Here is a 17,642-nt window from a genome sequence, read left to right on the forward strand (position 1 = left end):
TTCGCCGTATAGCCCACCGGCGTTGCAAGTTGGGAGAACGACATGGCTTTAAGCATCAAATCCGAATATGGGAGGCAACTCAGAACTAAACTGTTTAACCTTTCTCGTTTTCTCGACTGGCCTATGAACGCTACGAGCTGCACATCCAACCCAGAACGAACATTTACATCCGGATATGCCCGACTGAATTATAGCAGGGCGTAACAAAATTAAAGGCACCGGAGAATGAGCAAAAGAGATGTTACATGTCCAGAGTCTCGAGGGAGAGTGAGCAGGCTACAGATGCATCTTGAAGGCATCTGTAAGCAAGATACCCTGCTCGGCGTTCTGCCCCGTCATCCACACTCGGAAGTCCTCGTTGAAGAAGCCGCTCTGTTTCCAGAAAGACAGGCGCACCAGCGCAAACGGCCCTCGGGGGTCTCCCTGAGGATCCACGTAATGCCACAGGGGCTCGCGAGGTGACACCGCGTTCTTGGCTGCAGGCACTGGCTCGCACTGCTCCGGGTGAAGAACCCCGTTCATGGCTGCAGGTGCTGGCTCGCACTGCTCGGGGGGAAGAACCCCGTTCATGGTTGCAGGTGCTGGCTGGCGCAGCTCCGGCTGAAGAACACCGTTCATGGTTGCAGGTGCTGACTTGCACTGTTCAAGGAGAACATCCCCATTCATGCCTCTCTGAGCATGTAAGGTTGCAGGCGAGGCTGACTCGGACCACTCTATGAGAATGTTGCCACCATTCATGGCCCTTGGAGCATGCACCGTGTTGCCTTCTGGCTTATGTTGCACCGTGGGAAGATCCTCATCTTCGTCACTGTCTAGATTGATGACTTCTACTTCTTTATCCTTTGTCATGACAACTTGCCGGGAGTGGTCACTTTCCTCTCGGTCAACATCAATGGCTTGAGTTGGGCTATCATCTGCAATAACTTGCAAAATTAATTGTGGTTGGAGAAAAAGAGGAAACTGGTAGAAACTTAATGACAGAATTGAGAATAGCATGCCATAGTGCAATCTCTTCACAGCAAACAGTTAATGAACAGCTGCAGCAGGGTATGATCAAGACCAGCACAATCAGATCAGGGGCTGACCTAGGATGTAAACATTTGTGTGTGTTTTGGGTTTTTTTTTTGGGGGGGGGGGGGGGGGGGTGGAGGTAATCCATGTAGCAAACACTAAACATGCAGCTAACCTATACATTATACAAAAGCCTAGATTTGGAGCCATCCTAGGGGCTTAGGTTTACAAAGCACTTGATGAATGTATACCTTCAATTATCCCTTTTTTTTTTATCTTTTTAGAGAACCTAGGGAATATATGTTCCTCCAAATGGCAGAAGTGAAATTGGCTATTGATGGAACTATGTAGATCGAGCGGTGCAAATTCTATGATTTAGCTACCTATATTTTTGTTACTTTTTATTATCTATACAAATTACATCCCACTAATATTTGATGTTATCAGTTTTTGACATGACCCATAAAAAATACAAATAGGGGCGGGGCAGCATAGCGCGCCTATCCACCTAGTTTCTTAATCTTTAAAGCTTTTAAATATTGGCTTTTAGCAAAAACAAAAACTGTTTGCTTTCACAATGCCCAGTCACCTAAATTCTACTTAACGCTTTAACCAATATGACCAAACTCGAAACATTGAGAAACAGGAGTCAAATATGCAACATAAGAAGCCTCCATCAGCTCTTTTTAAGGGTCTACCATCGCACTACATTAGCCAAGGGCTTGAGTTGCAAACCTTGAGTATCGTGCATTTGAGAATGCAGTGCAGATCAAGAATAGCACCACTGAAGCAGGCTTCAGGAGCTGCGTGGATAAATGAATACATAAGATCCAAAACTAGCAGTACTGAATGTATAGGATCAATATATCAGAAAAATGGTTTTGATGTTTTTTGAATAATGATTTGATGGTTAAACGTTCAATTTCCTAGGAACATTATCACCCCCCCCCCCCCCCCCCCAAACTAGATTTTTGACACCATAAGAGGATCCCCTGGAAGATGAGTAATGGGGAGGTAAAAGAATCATGATACAGTACCTTCAGAAGGAGCTTCACGAGTAGCATCACCTTGCTTGGATGCCACTGATAGCAGACAAAATCAACAAAATAGCCCATAGATAGCAGTTAGTTACATCAGGGAAGTTATAAGGTAAACAAAGGAAAACAGGTAGAGTAATTTTACCGAACATTAATTACCCAAAACATCATAACTGAAACAAACCTTCTGACGATTCTTTGTTAAGAAGGTTCAAAGAATCAGGTATTTGCTCCGTAGCACCTGGAGACAAGCACATAAGCAGGCCTTAGTATTAGATGGAGAGCAAGCAGCTCCATAAATAGTTCCACCTAATGCTGGAGCTGTAGTTCGAAATAAAAAGTAGAGGTGTGGGATAGTAAATTATTAGACGAAAAGCAGCACTTAGCAGGGCATCTTAAAGAATCAGTTAATAGGTCTCTGCATCTGTAGGAAAGCAAGGTAAGCAGGGCCTTGGCCCCGATTGATGTTATGACGTCTTTGTAAAAGCACACATTTATTTCTAACTTTGGATGCAGTATTTAGTTCATAGCATCTTTTATGGAGCTTTAACAGCATAATCTTACTACAATTAGTCATGATTTCGCTAAGTTGATTCAATGGCGCAGCATAGCAATCGCAACCAAACCCTTAGCATAAAGTGGAAAGAGATCGACCCATTAGTTCCATCTGGTAGTAAAAGTTCAGAACCTTCAGTCCTTTCGATTTGTGGTTCCCCATTATGAACAACATTCAAAGAATCAACTACTTGATGTGTGTCACCTGCAAACAAGCCAGGCAAGCAGGTCTTACCATAAGAGTGATAAGGCAAATCGCCGTTAGTTTCACTTTCGTCTAATACTCAGTTCATAATTGCATGTAGAAGCTAATGGGAAAAGGCTAGAGATGCAGACTGCAAAATTGTTTCTTTTCCCTCTCAAACATGCAGGATCATTGTCAGAGTGATCAGGAAGGAAATTTCTAAAATACAATCAAACTTTTAAGTGCAAAGCATGGCCAAAATAAATGTTTAAATGCTTTAATCACACCGAAATCAGAGTACTCCGTGGATGGAAACTCAGAAGGGAAGTTAAAAAAAGAAAGAAAGGGAAGACCCACCCCGTGGCACATTAAAGGATTACTTCCCCCGATCAAAATATAAGCAGTTTAGTACATCAGCATGGTATATATTATGAAATTACTTTTCGTGGTGAATGTAGTCATATCAACCTTATGTTGTTGATGGCCAAAGCTACACGAATTTGACTAGACAAACCTAAAACTACTTGTACTTGTGACCGGAGGTAGTATAAAACGGCTCATAACTCATAATACATTAATTGATCTAATTTAATTTTGTATGCATTCATCTGCGTCAGGGTGAGGGGCCCTCTCATCTAGTAGCATATTAGCACATAGTAGTAGGTTTTAGTTGCTCAGGATGGGCTGTTCCTCCCTTGTCTTCCTGGCCACTAGAGCTGCTGCGGTCGCCAGTCTTCTTGATGCTGCTGACAGAGAAGCCATAGCTGCCAGACATGGGAAGATTGAGCCTGCTGGAATCAGTGGAGGAGCAGGAGCCTGTCCACAGATTGGATCCATCCACCCTGTCATGGATCTAGCTGCTCAACCCATTCCATGCTACCGTTCTTTGATCAGGCACACAGGGTTGGGGGGTTGCGTGCGCCCCTCCATTACGGTAGTCCGGCTACAGCTTCGTTACCACAACTTGGCGAGTGCGCCACAAGCCACAGGAGATAACCTTTGTTCTCAGCACCTTCTTGGTCGTTATCACGCTGCTCATGTCCCTCCAGCGCACCGAGTGGCTCAAGCTGGATATGCCGGCGAATCTCCACTCAGCGATGGTCCTGTGCTGCTCCTGGCCGTCCATGACTGAGAGGCACCTCTGCTGAGTGGGCATTGCCCTCGCTGCCCCCTCCGCTGTCGCTGTGGTCTCGCCGTCGGCAACTTTTGTGAGGCTCAACAAGTTATCCATGATCCAGACCAAGGTAACTTTTTTTTTTGTAGCTATGAACTGCATCATCCAACACAGAACTAGTCATGTTGATCCTGTTGTTCGGGTTGAGCACTGACTGTCTTCAAGACAGCATGGATGGCATGTTTGCTATAGCTACAGCACGGTGAAGCATATACGAGATACATGGCTCATTGTTTCCACAATTCAACTGCCAAATCCGTGGAGGCAACCGGAGGGATTGGCGGCAGGTCAAGCAGTGAGCACGAGCGAGGTCCTAGATGGATGTTCTTGTTGCAGTCGATCATCAGACTCCTCCTTTGCCAATGACAAGCGGGTCCCCGACGAAGACGACTGCGATGTCTGTGTGCAATCTCTAAGTTCATCTTGCTATTTCAGTAGTTCTGAGTTGCAGCAGGCACTTCAAGGATCAACAATCTTGAGTCTACAGTATTTAGCTAGTGACTCCTTTCCAGTAGCCAAGCAACAAACTTTCTTGTAATCAAGGGCAATCAGCCCCAATCTATGTACTCTTTCCTTATTGAGTAAAATATATGAGTTATCAGAAAAAGGTATTTAGTGAATTGAATAAGGACAAGATCTTTATATTCAGAAAATTACAGAAAAACTCATGCCATACTTAGTTACGGCTGCTTCTAAAATACTTGGCTACTCTAATTTTAGAACAACTTTTGAATTAAAAAAGTGTTTGCGGTGCTAACACTGAACTTTAATAGAAATGAACGTGTATACACCAATTTATGATACTTATAACGAGCAACACCAATTCATGCCAATAATATCCGATGAATGAAACAGAATAAGCAACAACAAAAGGGATAATGTCAATGCTAACTTAAATTCAAAGTTAACAATGATAGTAGATCAATTTACAACCCAACCAAAGTATGTCAAATGCCAACTAAACCAAAGTATCAGTAAGTTTTTGGAAAATAATTCCCAGATGCTCGTTCAAATGTATTTTTATAAGGAAATATCATGGATAATTCAAGAGTTGAAGCATTCAACACGAAAGGGTCGGAACATTGTTACTTGGGGTCCACCCCACTTAAATTATTTCCCCTTTTTTTATGAGAACCTGTCAGCTTTAAGTGTGTAAGGTAGACAAAAGAAAGGGTAGAATCATTTTCCTAAACATCAGCAACCCGAAACATCATAACTGATAACCGAAACCAACCTTCTGATGATTCTTCATTCAGAACGATCAATGAATCAGTTACTTGATCTCCTGCACCTGGAAAGAAGCAGTTTAAGCAGGTCCAAATATTAGATAGAGCAGACAAATCCACCATTCAATGTGGTTCAGAAAAGGAAAGTTAGCTATATATTGTAGAAAGTCCACCAGTTTAGGTTTCAACCACCAAAAGATGCCAATTCATTTATATAGCGTAAAAAAATGCCCATGTTCGGTAATTTAACATTCCATCTAATTTATACCTCCTGCCATCTAGGCTGAAACGCCCCTGGCCTAGGGCTGTTCAAACTGGACTGGCACAAACCAGCCCAAACCAGATTGGGGGGAATGTAAACTGCATAGTGTTCACAATTAGTTTATTTTCCCCGCAATCCGGTTTGTGCAGGTTGTGCAAAACTGGTTTGAACACCCCTGCCCTGGCCCAATCCTTAAATCTCACATTCTTTTTTTTTCTTTGCGAAGCCTTACATCCCACATAATCCCCTTCCCGACTAAAAGCTATCACCACTTGCCTACTTGCAGCCAACTTGTTTGAAGCCAAAATCAACATCTAGGCAGTTGAGCATCCACGACTTGAACATCATCATTGGCAAGGTTGGCTGGCCCACTAATAGTGACAAACATGCCACCGAAGTCTATGCCCGACACTTCTATAAACGGCTGTCTAGCAGACAACAGCCAGTGTCGGACTCTGCTCCAAAACAGTACAGCAATTCATGCAGCTTCAACGAAACCAGCACCTAAATTACGGTCAGAACCAATTAATTCAAGGGCAATAAGCTGAGAAACTTTGTGCTGCAAATATGCAAGTTGATGAAGTAGCATGGTGTAATGGTGGCTCACGCTCTTTTTGTTGTGTTTCTATTGTGTATATTGCCGTGTAAAATGGCGAATGCAATATCATCCGAAATGTAACTGGGGGCTCCAATTCCGAAAGTAAACAGTGCAGCAGCCTGAGTGGGATGAGGCAACAGGCTCGGTATGCAGAGCAAGTAGCTCCCTTTCAATTGAACCATGATGCTGTTGCCAGACTCAGCACCAGGTGCTGATTTCGAGAGGCTGTTGCGTGATTGCTCTGCTCTTCCGGGCCAACCCCTCACGCTCGATCATGATACGGTTTCAGTTCAACTACAAGAACTACTGGTGTAAAGCTCATATCTCACTACTGTTGCCTTACCCCGATAAAAAATGGGAAGCGACAAAAATCTAGGGTTTAGCGAAAGGCAAGCTACAACACAGATGCAGCTTTGCACGGTATATAAATTTTGATGGTAAACCTAGACTGGTTAACTCCCCATGGTATATAACCACTTTTCCTGTGAAAAGAAAAGTAGAAGCGCAGAATAGAAATTACTAGACGCGATGCAAAATCTAAGATATGGTCAACATAAAAGTATGCTCAACACACCAGTGTGAATAAAACATGAGTGCAACTTAATATTTTTTTTAAAAAAAAGCAAACCAATAAAAAACAATTACAAACAATGTTTCTCCTAGTTACTATATACAGAAACATCATGATAGCGTACTAATATTATAGTATGTAGAAGAAACCAGCAGGAAGGGATAAGAGTTATCATAACTCTAATCACCAAACTTCTCCCGTGCGAAGAAGTTCTGATCAAACTGATTTAGTTGGGCAGAGCTCATTACTGTATTATTGCTTCCTTGATAAACAGACTTATCTACAGCCTACGGTTATATAAGAGGCGTCGTACAATGCTAGCTAAATTAATAAACATGACTCTGAAGTAGACAAGGGAACAGATATACTAATTCAACTCTACTATAAATAGTAACATGCATATCTCAGCCATCCGTAGGCTCAGCTGAATCCATTTAGTTGCTGATCCAGGCACACTCAAGTCCTTATTTCTATGCCTCCAATACTTAAGCCCATCCTTTCTGTCCATAACAAGTTAACAACTAAAAACAAACCTTCTGGTGGTTTCTCCAGGACTTTTAAGCATTCAACTGCATCCGCTGCTGCACCTGGAGACAAGATAAGAATATCTAAGAAATTAAGTAGTAAAAGAAGCGAACCCACAATTTGTTCGATATAATTCAAAATTAAGGTCCAATTAGCAAATATGTAAAAAAACAGAAGGTGGAGGTGGAGAATAAAACTAAATAGATTAATGAACAACAAGGAGCATAACGATTATCAAAGTGAAAAAATATGATGCAAATGAAAAACAGGTAGAGTAACTTTTATAAACAGTAGCTACTCAAGACATCAGAACTGAAACGAACCTTTCGGTGGCTCCTCTTTAAGATCGTTTAGAGGATTAGCTACTTGCTGTGCTGCTCCTGGAGACAAGGAAGTTAAGTTGGTGGACAGAGATCAGACGAACTCACCATCAGTTTCATCTAGTAACTAAATAAAGTTCAGAATAGGAAGTCGCAAACATGAGAAACACCCTAGATGCTGCTGGAACCTTTTGGGGTGGGGAGTGCACGGCCAAAGTAAAAATTTTAACCACATAGATACAAAAGCAAACCATAAGTGGCAACTAATTGGAAAACTCAAAGATGGAGAGTGAATATGACACAATGAAGGATTGTGAATCATAATACATAAATGTATTCTCTCGATATAAAATAACATAGATGCTTTTAGTAAAATTATTAATACACGTAGATAATATAAATAGCTCTAAAAAGTATTTAGTAAACTCAATAGGGAACATATCCAATAAACAATGAAAATGTCAAAATGAAGCAAAACATAACATTATTGATAAGTGAACATTAAATAAGTACGAAATCTAAATGAATCAAATCACAGCACAGTAAACTGAAGCGTCAGTAATATTTCTGAAAATGGCTTTACATTGACCATTTAAATGATTTCAAATTAAATATCAGTTTTAATATTTCAAATTAAATAATACAGGACTCAATGTATTCAATACGGAAAAGCTTAAAACATTGTTATCTGGGTTCACCAGGTAAAAGTTGTCAGCTTCTAGGGTGAACACCTCAGACCTCACCTGTCTTTGCAGGCATACATACCACCGCACACACAGCTTACTCAGTTTTTTAAAGCACTAAATATTGAAGAAAAAACTTCGGCATACGCAATATGAACAAACCTTTAGAAGTTTCTTCCACGTCTATGAAACAAACTCTGCCTCTTCTTTTACCTGCACAAGGATCCAAAGTTTACCTCTAATTAGCGTAAAAGATTATGCAATTCCTGTGGATTTCTTTTTTTATATATAATTATAAGGAAGTGGCCAAGCACACACAAGCACTGCGATCAAACAAACCCACCACGCTGTAAAGATTCACACAAGTGGTTATATAATAACTCAAAAGTTTTCTCTCAAAAAGCCCACAACTTTTGGAATGTAATCTGTATGGAACTACTTTGGACATAGTAGAAGTACATCCTGTATCACGTATCCACCACCTCAACAGATCTTTGACAACAGAAGAATTAGTATGTAGTAAAAAGATGTCTTCATGAGGCTATTCCATCTATTGTAAATTGTGAACCTAAATATGTAACACTTTAACGAGCATGGCTATTAACATGTTGAAGTTTAAAATTTGTAAACTGTGGTGGAATGATAGTTAGGATCAAAGGCAGATTCAATGGTGTTGAAATCATGGTGCAGCAGAGAATTCAGTAGCGCGCTCGCGCTACATAAAGAAAGGGCTGCAGGTGGACTGAACTCCTGCACTCCAACTCTGGATGGATGTGGATGCAGATAATAAAAGATTGCAGCTAGATGGGTGTAGGTGGATGCAGTCGTACTACACAGCTTGTATAATATGTTGTGCTTTATCCAGACAAGTCGTTTGGTACGAACTGTTACATGGTGCTATTTGATCAGACTTTTTATTATCTTTGTAAAATGATGCACTGGCAAAATAATGTAGCTCTATTTTGTCTAAACTAGGTTTTCCACAACAAGATGTTAGATCGAGTATGTAACAACTTAGGTATTTCGGACAATTATGAATGTAGAATCCAAAAGAAGGAAAAGGTGTTTTAAGAAACCAAAATTTCAAGTATTGGCACCTCTATTCTCTTGAGAAGAGTTACTTGTTGCAACTTCCAGTTTAGTTTCCTTTTCTTCATATTCTGTATCTGGAACAATTTCTGGAATCTCTTCAAGTCGACGCTGTCTTTCAGCTGGTGTACTAAGCAGCTTTTTTCGTTGCAGTAATTCCTCCATTGTAAGAAAATAACGAGTCAAGGAAGAAACCCTGCGGGAAGTTTCTTCAATGGTACTAACAAAATGAACTACTAAAGTACTGACAGTGAAATAGAAAAGTAAAATGACATAAAAAATGAAACAGTAGAAATTTATCAAAGAGTAAAATGCATCGGAGGTCCATCAACTTGTAAGGGGGTGTCACTTAGGTCCACAAACTTTGAAAGTGCATTTCTGGGTCCATGAACTTTTTAAGTTGTCAAATAGGTCCATACCCCTCCACATATGCTTCTAACACTGACATGGCATGCTGACTGGGCATCTCCTCTCTCATCCCTCTCCATCCTCCTCTCTCCCATGGTTTCTAGTTGGGGCATTTCATCGAGCAGGTTGTGGGCAATGTGAACTCTGACGGATGAGCAGGGGCTGCCTGCATTTGCTCTGCCACTCGGTCCTATGGCCAAATGGCCTGCTCACGCACGAGTGGAAGAAGCCCGTGGAGAGGAGCTTCCGCGTGGCGAATTGCTCGCCTACAACAACTGCAGACTCCAGGCGGCTGGTGGAGCTGGAGACGCCATGGAGAGGTGAAGCTCCAGCCAGGAACTGTCGAAGCTATGTTCGGCAACAGCGCTGGTGGGATCATAGGAGGACAAGATTATTAGCAATAGTGGAGGCAGCAGCTTGGGGCTCAAGATTGATGACGACATCAGGACCTATTCAGCCAACGTGATCTCGAGGACATGCTTTGGGAGCAAGTACGTGAGATGCGGCCTGCACTCCGGCAGGTGCGTGCAAGCTGGTACTGGACATCGTGAGGGAGAGCAGGGACGACGACAAGAACCTACGCAGAACGGCGAGCTCTTGCGGCAACTGCAACGTAGCTGCGGACATCATTGACAACTGCAAGAACATTGGTGGCGAGTGCTTGCCTGTGGGTGTGCGCTGTTGGGCGCCTAAGCGGGAGTTGACTCGGAGAGCTTCGCAGGCGCACGTCCACAGTTGCAGCCGCATGGGTACCTGCCCATCAACGCCAACGCGCGCACTCGCCTTGGCCAGGCCTTCACGATAGATGAGCTCAAGGTACCTGTGCTCAGGCTCATCGTGGACCACTTGATCCGACAGGCAGTCCATTGGAGCTCATCTCACCCACAACCGGCTTGATAAAATGCCCATCTAGAAACATGAGGAGGGAGGAGGATGGAGAGGGATAAGAGAGAAGATGCCCAATCAGGATGCCATGTCAGCAATAGGAGCACACATGGAGGGGTATGGTCCTATTTGACACAACTTAAAAAGTTTATGGACCCAAAAATGCACTTTCAGAGTTTGTGGACCTAAGTGACACCCTCTTACGAGTTGATGGACCCCCGATGCATTTTACTCTTTATCAAAAGGTGATCATTAGTCTGGAAAGGATATTCTACGTGCCACCCTTTCATATGTGCTCTGTCAATATATCTTTCCAGTATCACAAGTTCTCTTTCAATCCACTGAAAAATGGCAATTTGATCAATAACACATAAGACAAACAAATGGAAATAAAGAATATATTACTACAATAGTAGGATAAATGAAGTGCTGTATCTGGTATGAGAATTTTCTGGAACTTTGCTTTCAGACTTAAAAATTAGGGTATGGTGGACAGATAATTCAAGTTTCAAAGCAAAAGACAGCAGTGATATAAATTATTCGTGTACAAGTTTAAATGCTATATGGTGCATTATGTCCTCTAGTAAGAGTGTCAAGTACTGTTTAGTTGATTCGGATAACCAGTTACTTGTTAAGATTTTCTAATTAATCAATCTGCATACAATTTCCTTCCAGCATATACAAGCATGAAGTACCAAACCAGTGCGGTATTCACTGAACTCCCAGGTGCACTTACATGATTTACTATGTCTCTATGTACCGTTGCCACCTTCTCCTCAAACTCAGCCTGCCAAAAAGAGCAAACTCAAAAATCTACAAAGGAGCTTAGCATATGCACATTAGAAACCCAAGTAAAACAGGTGATCCAACGATCTTTAAGTATTTCCAGCTAACAGAAATTAATAGGTGAAGACTTAGGTAAACAAGCTGGCTTATATGGCCGTAAGACAATTTCTCCTTGCTCATAGTGTCCCCAAGAGAACTGCAGGCAAGCTGTTTGAAGTTTATATTGTCAATATATTATCTTTGGCCGTATTGGAAATAGTATTTTTAGTGTCTTGGAAACTTTCTTAAACATTAATTTTATAAGGTTGTGCAATAGTGGTCCAAGCTGCACTCACAAGGTGGCCGGTGTCCAAAGAACAAACTTATTATGGCCAAAGGGAGTAGAGGAAACACATCAATGGTCTACAATCAACAAGTAAAGAATATAGACCGTCCATGACATGACCCGGCACAAACAAAATAACACTCATGCAACACTCAACGTTTTCCATCCTTCTATTTAATCGATGCGAACTCCAGCTAGCATAACCTACAGAAAGTAACACTGTGGTCCTTCATCTCTTTGGACTAGTAATTTCCTTTCTAGCAATTAAACAATCTGGTCTGTTCATCCTCCTAGCTCAGTATTTGCCATTGTTCTAAACATCCAGTGGGAAGAGCAACTAAAGGAAAAAAAAAAAAGGCTAGATCAAATTAAAACACATATAGAGCACAAGGAGCGTAGATCCACCTGATCTACTTGTATTGAAATATGCTAGAGGAATTGGTGGATTTTTTTTGGCAGAAAGATAAGGTCGCAGATTTGTGTTAGTAATCACAATGTGAATATGATAGCATGAGTGAGCCATAATATTGATTCGCAATGGATGGACAGATACATAAAACACATTCGGATACAAAATGTTCCCATCGCAAGAGCAATGAATGTGAAAGTTAAAAGAATGAAATCATTTATTTTATAGCATGGTAAGTCTGCTCCATCCAGTATCACATGGTTAGGCATTGCATTTAAAAACAAAGCTTTCAGAATGTGATCTTACAATGGTAGCCCTCTCCAGGAGTCCTTTCTTAACTAAAGAAATAAGATCATTGCATTCATCCTGTTACCAAGGAAAGAAGGCATAATTATTACACCAATTTTTTTATTCAGGCAAACAAATAAAGCTATTTAATGAATTGGCGAACCAATGTTGCATAAACTACTCTAGTCTACTTTAAAATAGATTTGGCATCTAATTTAATTTCCCATAAGCTAACATACAACCAAAAAAATCAACCAGAGGGATAAACGCCCTCTGATTTCGTCTTAAAGAAGAGCAACTCGGTTTCGAACCCAGGCTGGTTACAGGTGACCCCAGGAGTTCATCATTCTACTATTGCACCCCGAGAAGCTTTGGTAACACAATAGCATTAACACTACTGGATTATAAAAATCATACCTCTACAAAGTCCTCATCTGAGAGCTCAGAGATATTGACATCATTCCACAAACCGGTAACACATAAGAGAACATTTGTATATGTGTCATTTATCTTGTATTCTTTTGAAGACTTCTTGATGCCTGTTATGAATTTATTCAAGAGCAGGTGAGAAAGTTGTTTCCTTTCTGAAGTATAGAATCTAAAGTGTTAGGCCTCGTGTACAAAGTATGAATCAATTTGGACCCCGCGACCCACTTCAAAAGCAAAAGAGCACTTCATATACTGATAAACAAAGGGGGAAAGGATGTAAGAAAATGTGATTTGACTTTACACCATACTGCTAACAACATTCTGTACATGCTCAACAAATGAACTAGACCATCAAAGATAAGAACGAACGCTTCCAATTGATCTTTACCTGCTACTCGTCCAAGCATGAATGCATTTGGAGAATTTTTATAGCAGTCCATACTGAAGGGAATCTTGAATCTAACAAAACAGCCAACAACTTTCTGTTCAAATGTGTCTGGCTGACTCAAAAGACTAACAACTAACGTTCTTCTCAGATAGATTAGATTGATGTTATTCTGAACAAGGGAGGCAAAACATCTCTTGCTTCGTTCTGAAACCCTTTTAGCAATCTTCGGCTCCAGACTATTCCGAGGTTTCTTTTTCATAACTGGGGTATCATCATCTTCAGAACCATCAGATATTTCATCATCTGAAACAGCATTTGAAGTTAGATGGACTGCCAAGAACCTACGGATCATTTTGCACCTCACTTTTCTCCTTGTAAACAGAGGTTGCAACTTATCATCACAAAAGAAACAAAGTTTCTTATCATCCTGGTACAGATTCTTCTGTTTAATGTATCCCTTGACAACTCCAACAATTTCGGGTTCATCAAGAGGTTTTGCTGTGTCCTTGCCAAAACTTGACAAGAATTCAATTAGCTCTTCCGAAGCCCAGCCAACATATGTTTTCTTATTTGACTTGTTTTTCAGTGATGTGTTCACTTTATTTTGCTTGCGCTTAGAGTCAGAAGGAATTGTTTGGTCATTGGTATCATTGTCAGGCAATATATTTCCATCTGATTTGTGATAATCATCTGGAGATTTCTCTGAATTCACTCCTCCTTTACAGTTAAGCCTTATATTCAGAAGAGCACTAGCTTCTTCCAGGTCAACCAATGACAAACGTTCTCTATCTTTAATTACTTCCCAGTAGTCTTTAAACAAAATTTTGCCAATCTGTGCATCTTCGTGATCTGTCTTTGCCTGGAGATGCACATGAACTGTTGTCAGAAAAGACAAGGACAAAACAAGTGCAAATTCGAGAGATCAAATTAGGTTTCTAAATAATCTAAACTACCTTGGCATGCTTTCTAAAAAGAAATCCAACAAAAATTATGCAGGGGAAGAACTAAAAAATAGATATAATATGGTGAAGAGCTTTATAGTAGGCAACAATTTTTTTTCCAGAATTGACTGATAAACACAATATTGTGATTCAAAAGATAGTTGGGTATATGCATGCAGTTACCACATCAGGATCAGCATCAGCATTCTTCTCGATCAAGATAGCCTGGTTCAAGCACATGCTGCAGAATCCTTTATTTTGCTTCTTAAGTTGCACAAATTCCACTTTTCCAATGCAAGCATTGCAAACCGAGTATACCGGACAGCACAGGCACTGATAATCAGAACTTCCTCTGCAGTTGAGGCATTTGTGCCAATCTGTAAAAATTCAAAATTAGGCCCACAAATAAATGCCATTAGATTAGATTACCAGAGTACAGAGGTTAAAACAGGCATTTCATAAAGATAGGTCTAGGATAATTAATGTTTCAAGTTTATTGGTAGAATTGAAGTCCTGGTTATATTTCTGTTCCATGCTGCATGATGCTGGAACAGGTAGCTAGGCAAAATGGCGAACAACTGAAATTTTAGGTGTCCAGCAGCTCCGTTGTGTAAAGAGAATAAAACGATATCCAAAAAGGAACAATGATAATTTCATAAGGCGATTTATACTTTAGGATAGGTGGCCATAACCAAGGAATGAGCAAGTGAAAACGAGTGGCCAGAATGATATGTGTATCCAATGTGGTACCCCCTTTAGTCACAAATACAAAATGTGACAGGCTTCCGGTCAAAATTTTTAAGCTTTGACATCAATATATATATATATATATATATATATATATCAGAAATACCAAAAACATATGGATACAGTATTTTCCTTGCAAAACACTTTCATAACACAAAAGTTATGGATTTTATAAATATATTCCAATAGAAAATAGCGGTTGAAGCTAGGTTTCCTTAGGATCATAACGTTGTCCAAACATTAAGTGTTAGTGGCTGGAAGGGGTACTATTTTTTCTTCCAACAGCCCACCATACCAGCCCATGCCCCTCTCGAGAAAAGAATACTCCCTCCGTTCCAAATTGTAGGTCGTTTTGGCTTTTCTAGGTGCATAGTTTTTGCTATGCACTTAGATATAGTGTATGTCTAGATGCATAATAATATTTATGAACCTAGAAAAGACAAAACGACCTACAATTTGGAACGAGGGAGTACCAATCAAAACTATTGAATGGCAATTTCATAGTAGTCAAGCATGGTGGTGCATTATCAAAACACTATAAAGATTAGTGTATAATAACTGGTCCCAACAATTAATTAAAGAAAAAACACTTTTTCCCTGAAAGGAAACATTACAGGTAGATAAAGCCACGACAAAATTTAGGATGCAAGGTCATGTTCATCATCTCCGGAATAAGAAAACACTAATCAAAACTATTGGTTGAAATCACATAGAACTCATGCATTCATGGTAGAACACCAAAGGGGACAGAATATAAGCTCACCGCAAATGAACTGTTCATCATCGTTCCAAATACACTTTGGGTGGTACGCCTTGAGGCAGTTCCTGGAAATAATCAGGAGGCAAAATTAGCTGGCCGACCTGTCGGCAACGTTTGAATTGAGAAGTAACCCAGACTGTTCCCCAAGCCAACAAAGGCATTGGCAGGTGCATCCACCATGCAAAATTGTGGCATCAAAATCTACCGAACAGGCGAGCAGCATCGCGCACAGCCATCGAAACACGCCGTAACAAACCAACGGCACGACAATCCGCAACCCATCAATGCTCAACCGTGACAAAATCATAGCCTTTTTTCTGCACCAAACGAGCCAACCAATCGACGCCAAAAACGAAAACCCCGAAAAAATCTCGCATGTTCATCGTCTACTCAACCAACCATCGGAGCGGCGGCGGCGGAATCGCGCGTATACAAGACGAGGGAGACTTACTTGTAATCGCAGACGCGGAGGTCGTCGCCGCCGTCCTTACAAGCGAAACAGCATTCCTCCGCCATCTCCTCCTTATCCTGCCTCTTCCTCCGCCTACCCATCGCCTCCTCCCCACCGGCGCGCGACGGGAACCGGGGCCCGGAGCCCCGGAGTTAAACCCCTCAAAAACCTCCGCGATCCCCGCCCGGAGCCGCACCACTCCGCGGAGGACGACGGCCGGCGTGCGGAGGATTCGGGGCCCCCGAAAATGGCGGCGGCGGATGGGTGGGTGGTCTGGAACAGCGAGGGTTTGCAAACTGGCCTGAATTCTGAACGGGGGCAGAGGAACGGGCGCCTAGTCTCCAACAGTGGGCGGGCAGGTGAAACGGCCGGAGTCTCGCGTCGCGCCGGGGGGTGGGCAGAGCGCCGGGCACGCCGTCGGGCGTCGGGTCACTGACGCGTGGCACTGAACCTTTTTGCACGCTTGCGGCGCCTCCTCTTCTCTCACTCTCCTTTGCCGGTCTGTGGAACGGTAGGAGGGGCTGACGCGTGGGCCCCTATGTTCGCTGCCCATGCGAGAGAGGCTTGCCGAGTTGCCAGTTTGATGCAACCAGTTGAAACCGTGGAACATTGTTTATTAGCTGTCGCTCGTGTCAAAAAAAAATATATTGAGCTTGGTGGTAGTTGGGTCATATTTTAACTTTTATTTTTTGCATTCGCTCTCCGATCGCCTGTGCGTGGCCCTCCATACGGGCAGTGCCAATAGAGAAACCAACCTAGTTTCCATAGTCTAGGATATTGTATTAAGAAATTATCCTTCACAATGCAACTTTTTTTATCTAGAGTCTAAACAAAAATCCAACCAATCATTCTCCCTTCTAGTACCAGATTCTCTGTGCATCATGTAAAGGAGCTCGAGTGATGGGTAGCAGCGGTGCAAGCGCAAAGGATCCGGCAGTAAGTAAGAAGAAACTACTTGGGTCTCCCCAATGCAGATTCACTGGTTTCTTGGCTCATTGGTGCGCGTAAGGACTTGGTTTCCTCTCTAAGAAATGGTTTCTCTCTCTCTCTATAATAAATCTACTGCCACATCAGCAAATTGCTTAGTTGGTATGATAATTAAGAGAGATAGAAACTATCATCAATGTCCCATTGGGACTGCCCTACTGGTATTAGAAGTCGTTTAAGACATGATTGGGCTTACCAAGAGTAATTAGTTAAGGGGAAGTTTTCCTTCTTTGCCCTTATTAAATAGCGTTGCGGGTGTCCCTTATACAATAATTCTTCATAGACCAAGTGGTGAGCACTCCCGTTCCCGAGGCTGATGGTCAAGTGTTTTTTTTCGTTCACTCATTTTTTCGGTTGGACGCGTTAATTTCGTTCATTTGGCGCTCACAGCTCAGCAGGTCCGACGGTTGGAGTGCCTGCGGTATTAAGACTCAAGTGCGTGCAGTACTACTGCCTTGCCTTGACTGTTCTTCACTTGCTTGTTCATCTAGCTATGGCTTAGCTTCTTCTCTAGCTTTCTACCTGCTCCTTCCACAGCAATCTGTACGGCGTGATGGCTCATGTCCTCCATGGCTTCGATTTGAACGTTCGTATGGAGGAAGA

The 17,642-nt window shown here is 41.8% G+C and overlaps 1 protein-coding gene across 4 annotated transcripts; it reads right to left on the bottom strand.

The window, feature by feature from the left end:
- Nucleotides 1-82: 82 nt before the first annotated feature.
- On the bottom strand, nt 83-16,517 carry LOC101761400 (uncharacterized protein At5g08430). 4 transcript variants are annotated; one of them, XM_012846347.2, is made up of 18 exons: nt 16,053-16,517; nt 15,605-15,666; nt 14,278-14,471; nt 13,154-14,012; nt 12,754-12,875; nt 12,355-12,414; nt 11,265-11,315; nt 10,799-10,869; nt 9,244-9,401; nt 8,309-8,359; nt 7,467-7,523; nt 7,152-7,205; nt 5,196-5,252; nt 2,737-2,808; nt 2,233-2,289; nt 2,049-2,093; nt 1,747-1,814; nt 493-914 (listed from the first exon to the last, which is right to left on the bottom strand). In XM_012846347.2, exons 1-18 carry the CDS (start codon nt 16,151-16,153, stop codon nt 846-848), a joined length of 2,208 nt encoding a protein of 735 aa, XP_012701801.1. In that variant the 5' UTR covers nt 16,154-16,517; the 3' UTR covers nt 493-845. The 4 variants fall into 4 exon arrangements, with proteins under 4 accessions (XP_004972277.1, XP_012701800.1, XP_012701801.1 ...); XM_004972220.3 differs by lacking the exon at nt 1,747-1,814 and having other exon boundaries at nt 83-914; XM_012846348.2 differs by lacking the exon at nt 2,737-2,808.
- Between the last annotated feature and the right edge of the window lie 1,125 nt (nt 16,518-17,642).

Source organism: Setaria italica, chromosome V, assembly GCF_000263155.2.
Source record: "Setaria italica strain Yugu1 chromosome V, Setaria_italica_v2.0, whole genome shotgun sequence".
In the NCBI taxonomy this organism is placed as follows: domain Eukaryota; kingdom Viridiplantae; phylum Streptophyta; class Magnoliopsida; order Poales; family Poaceae; genus Setaria; species Setaria italica.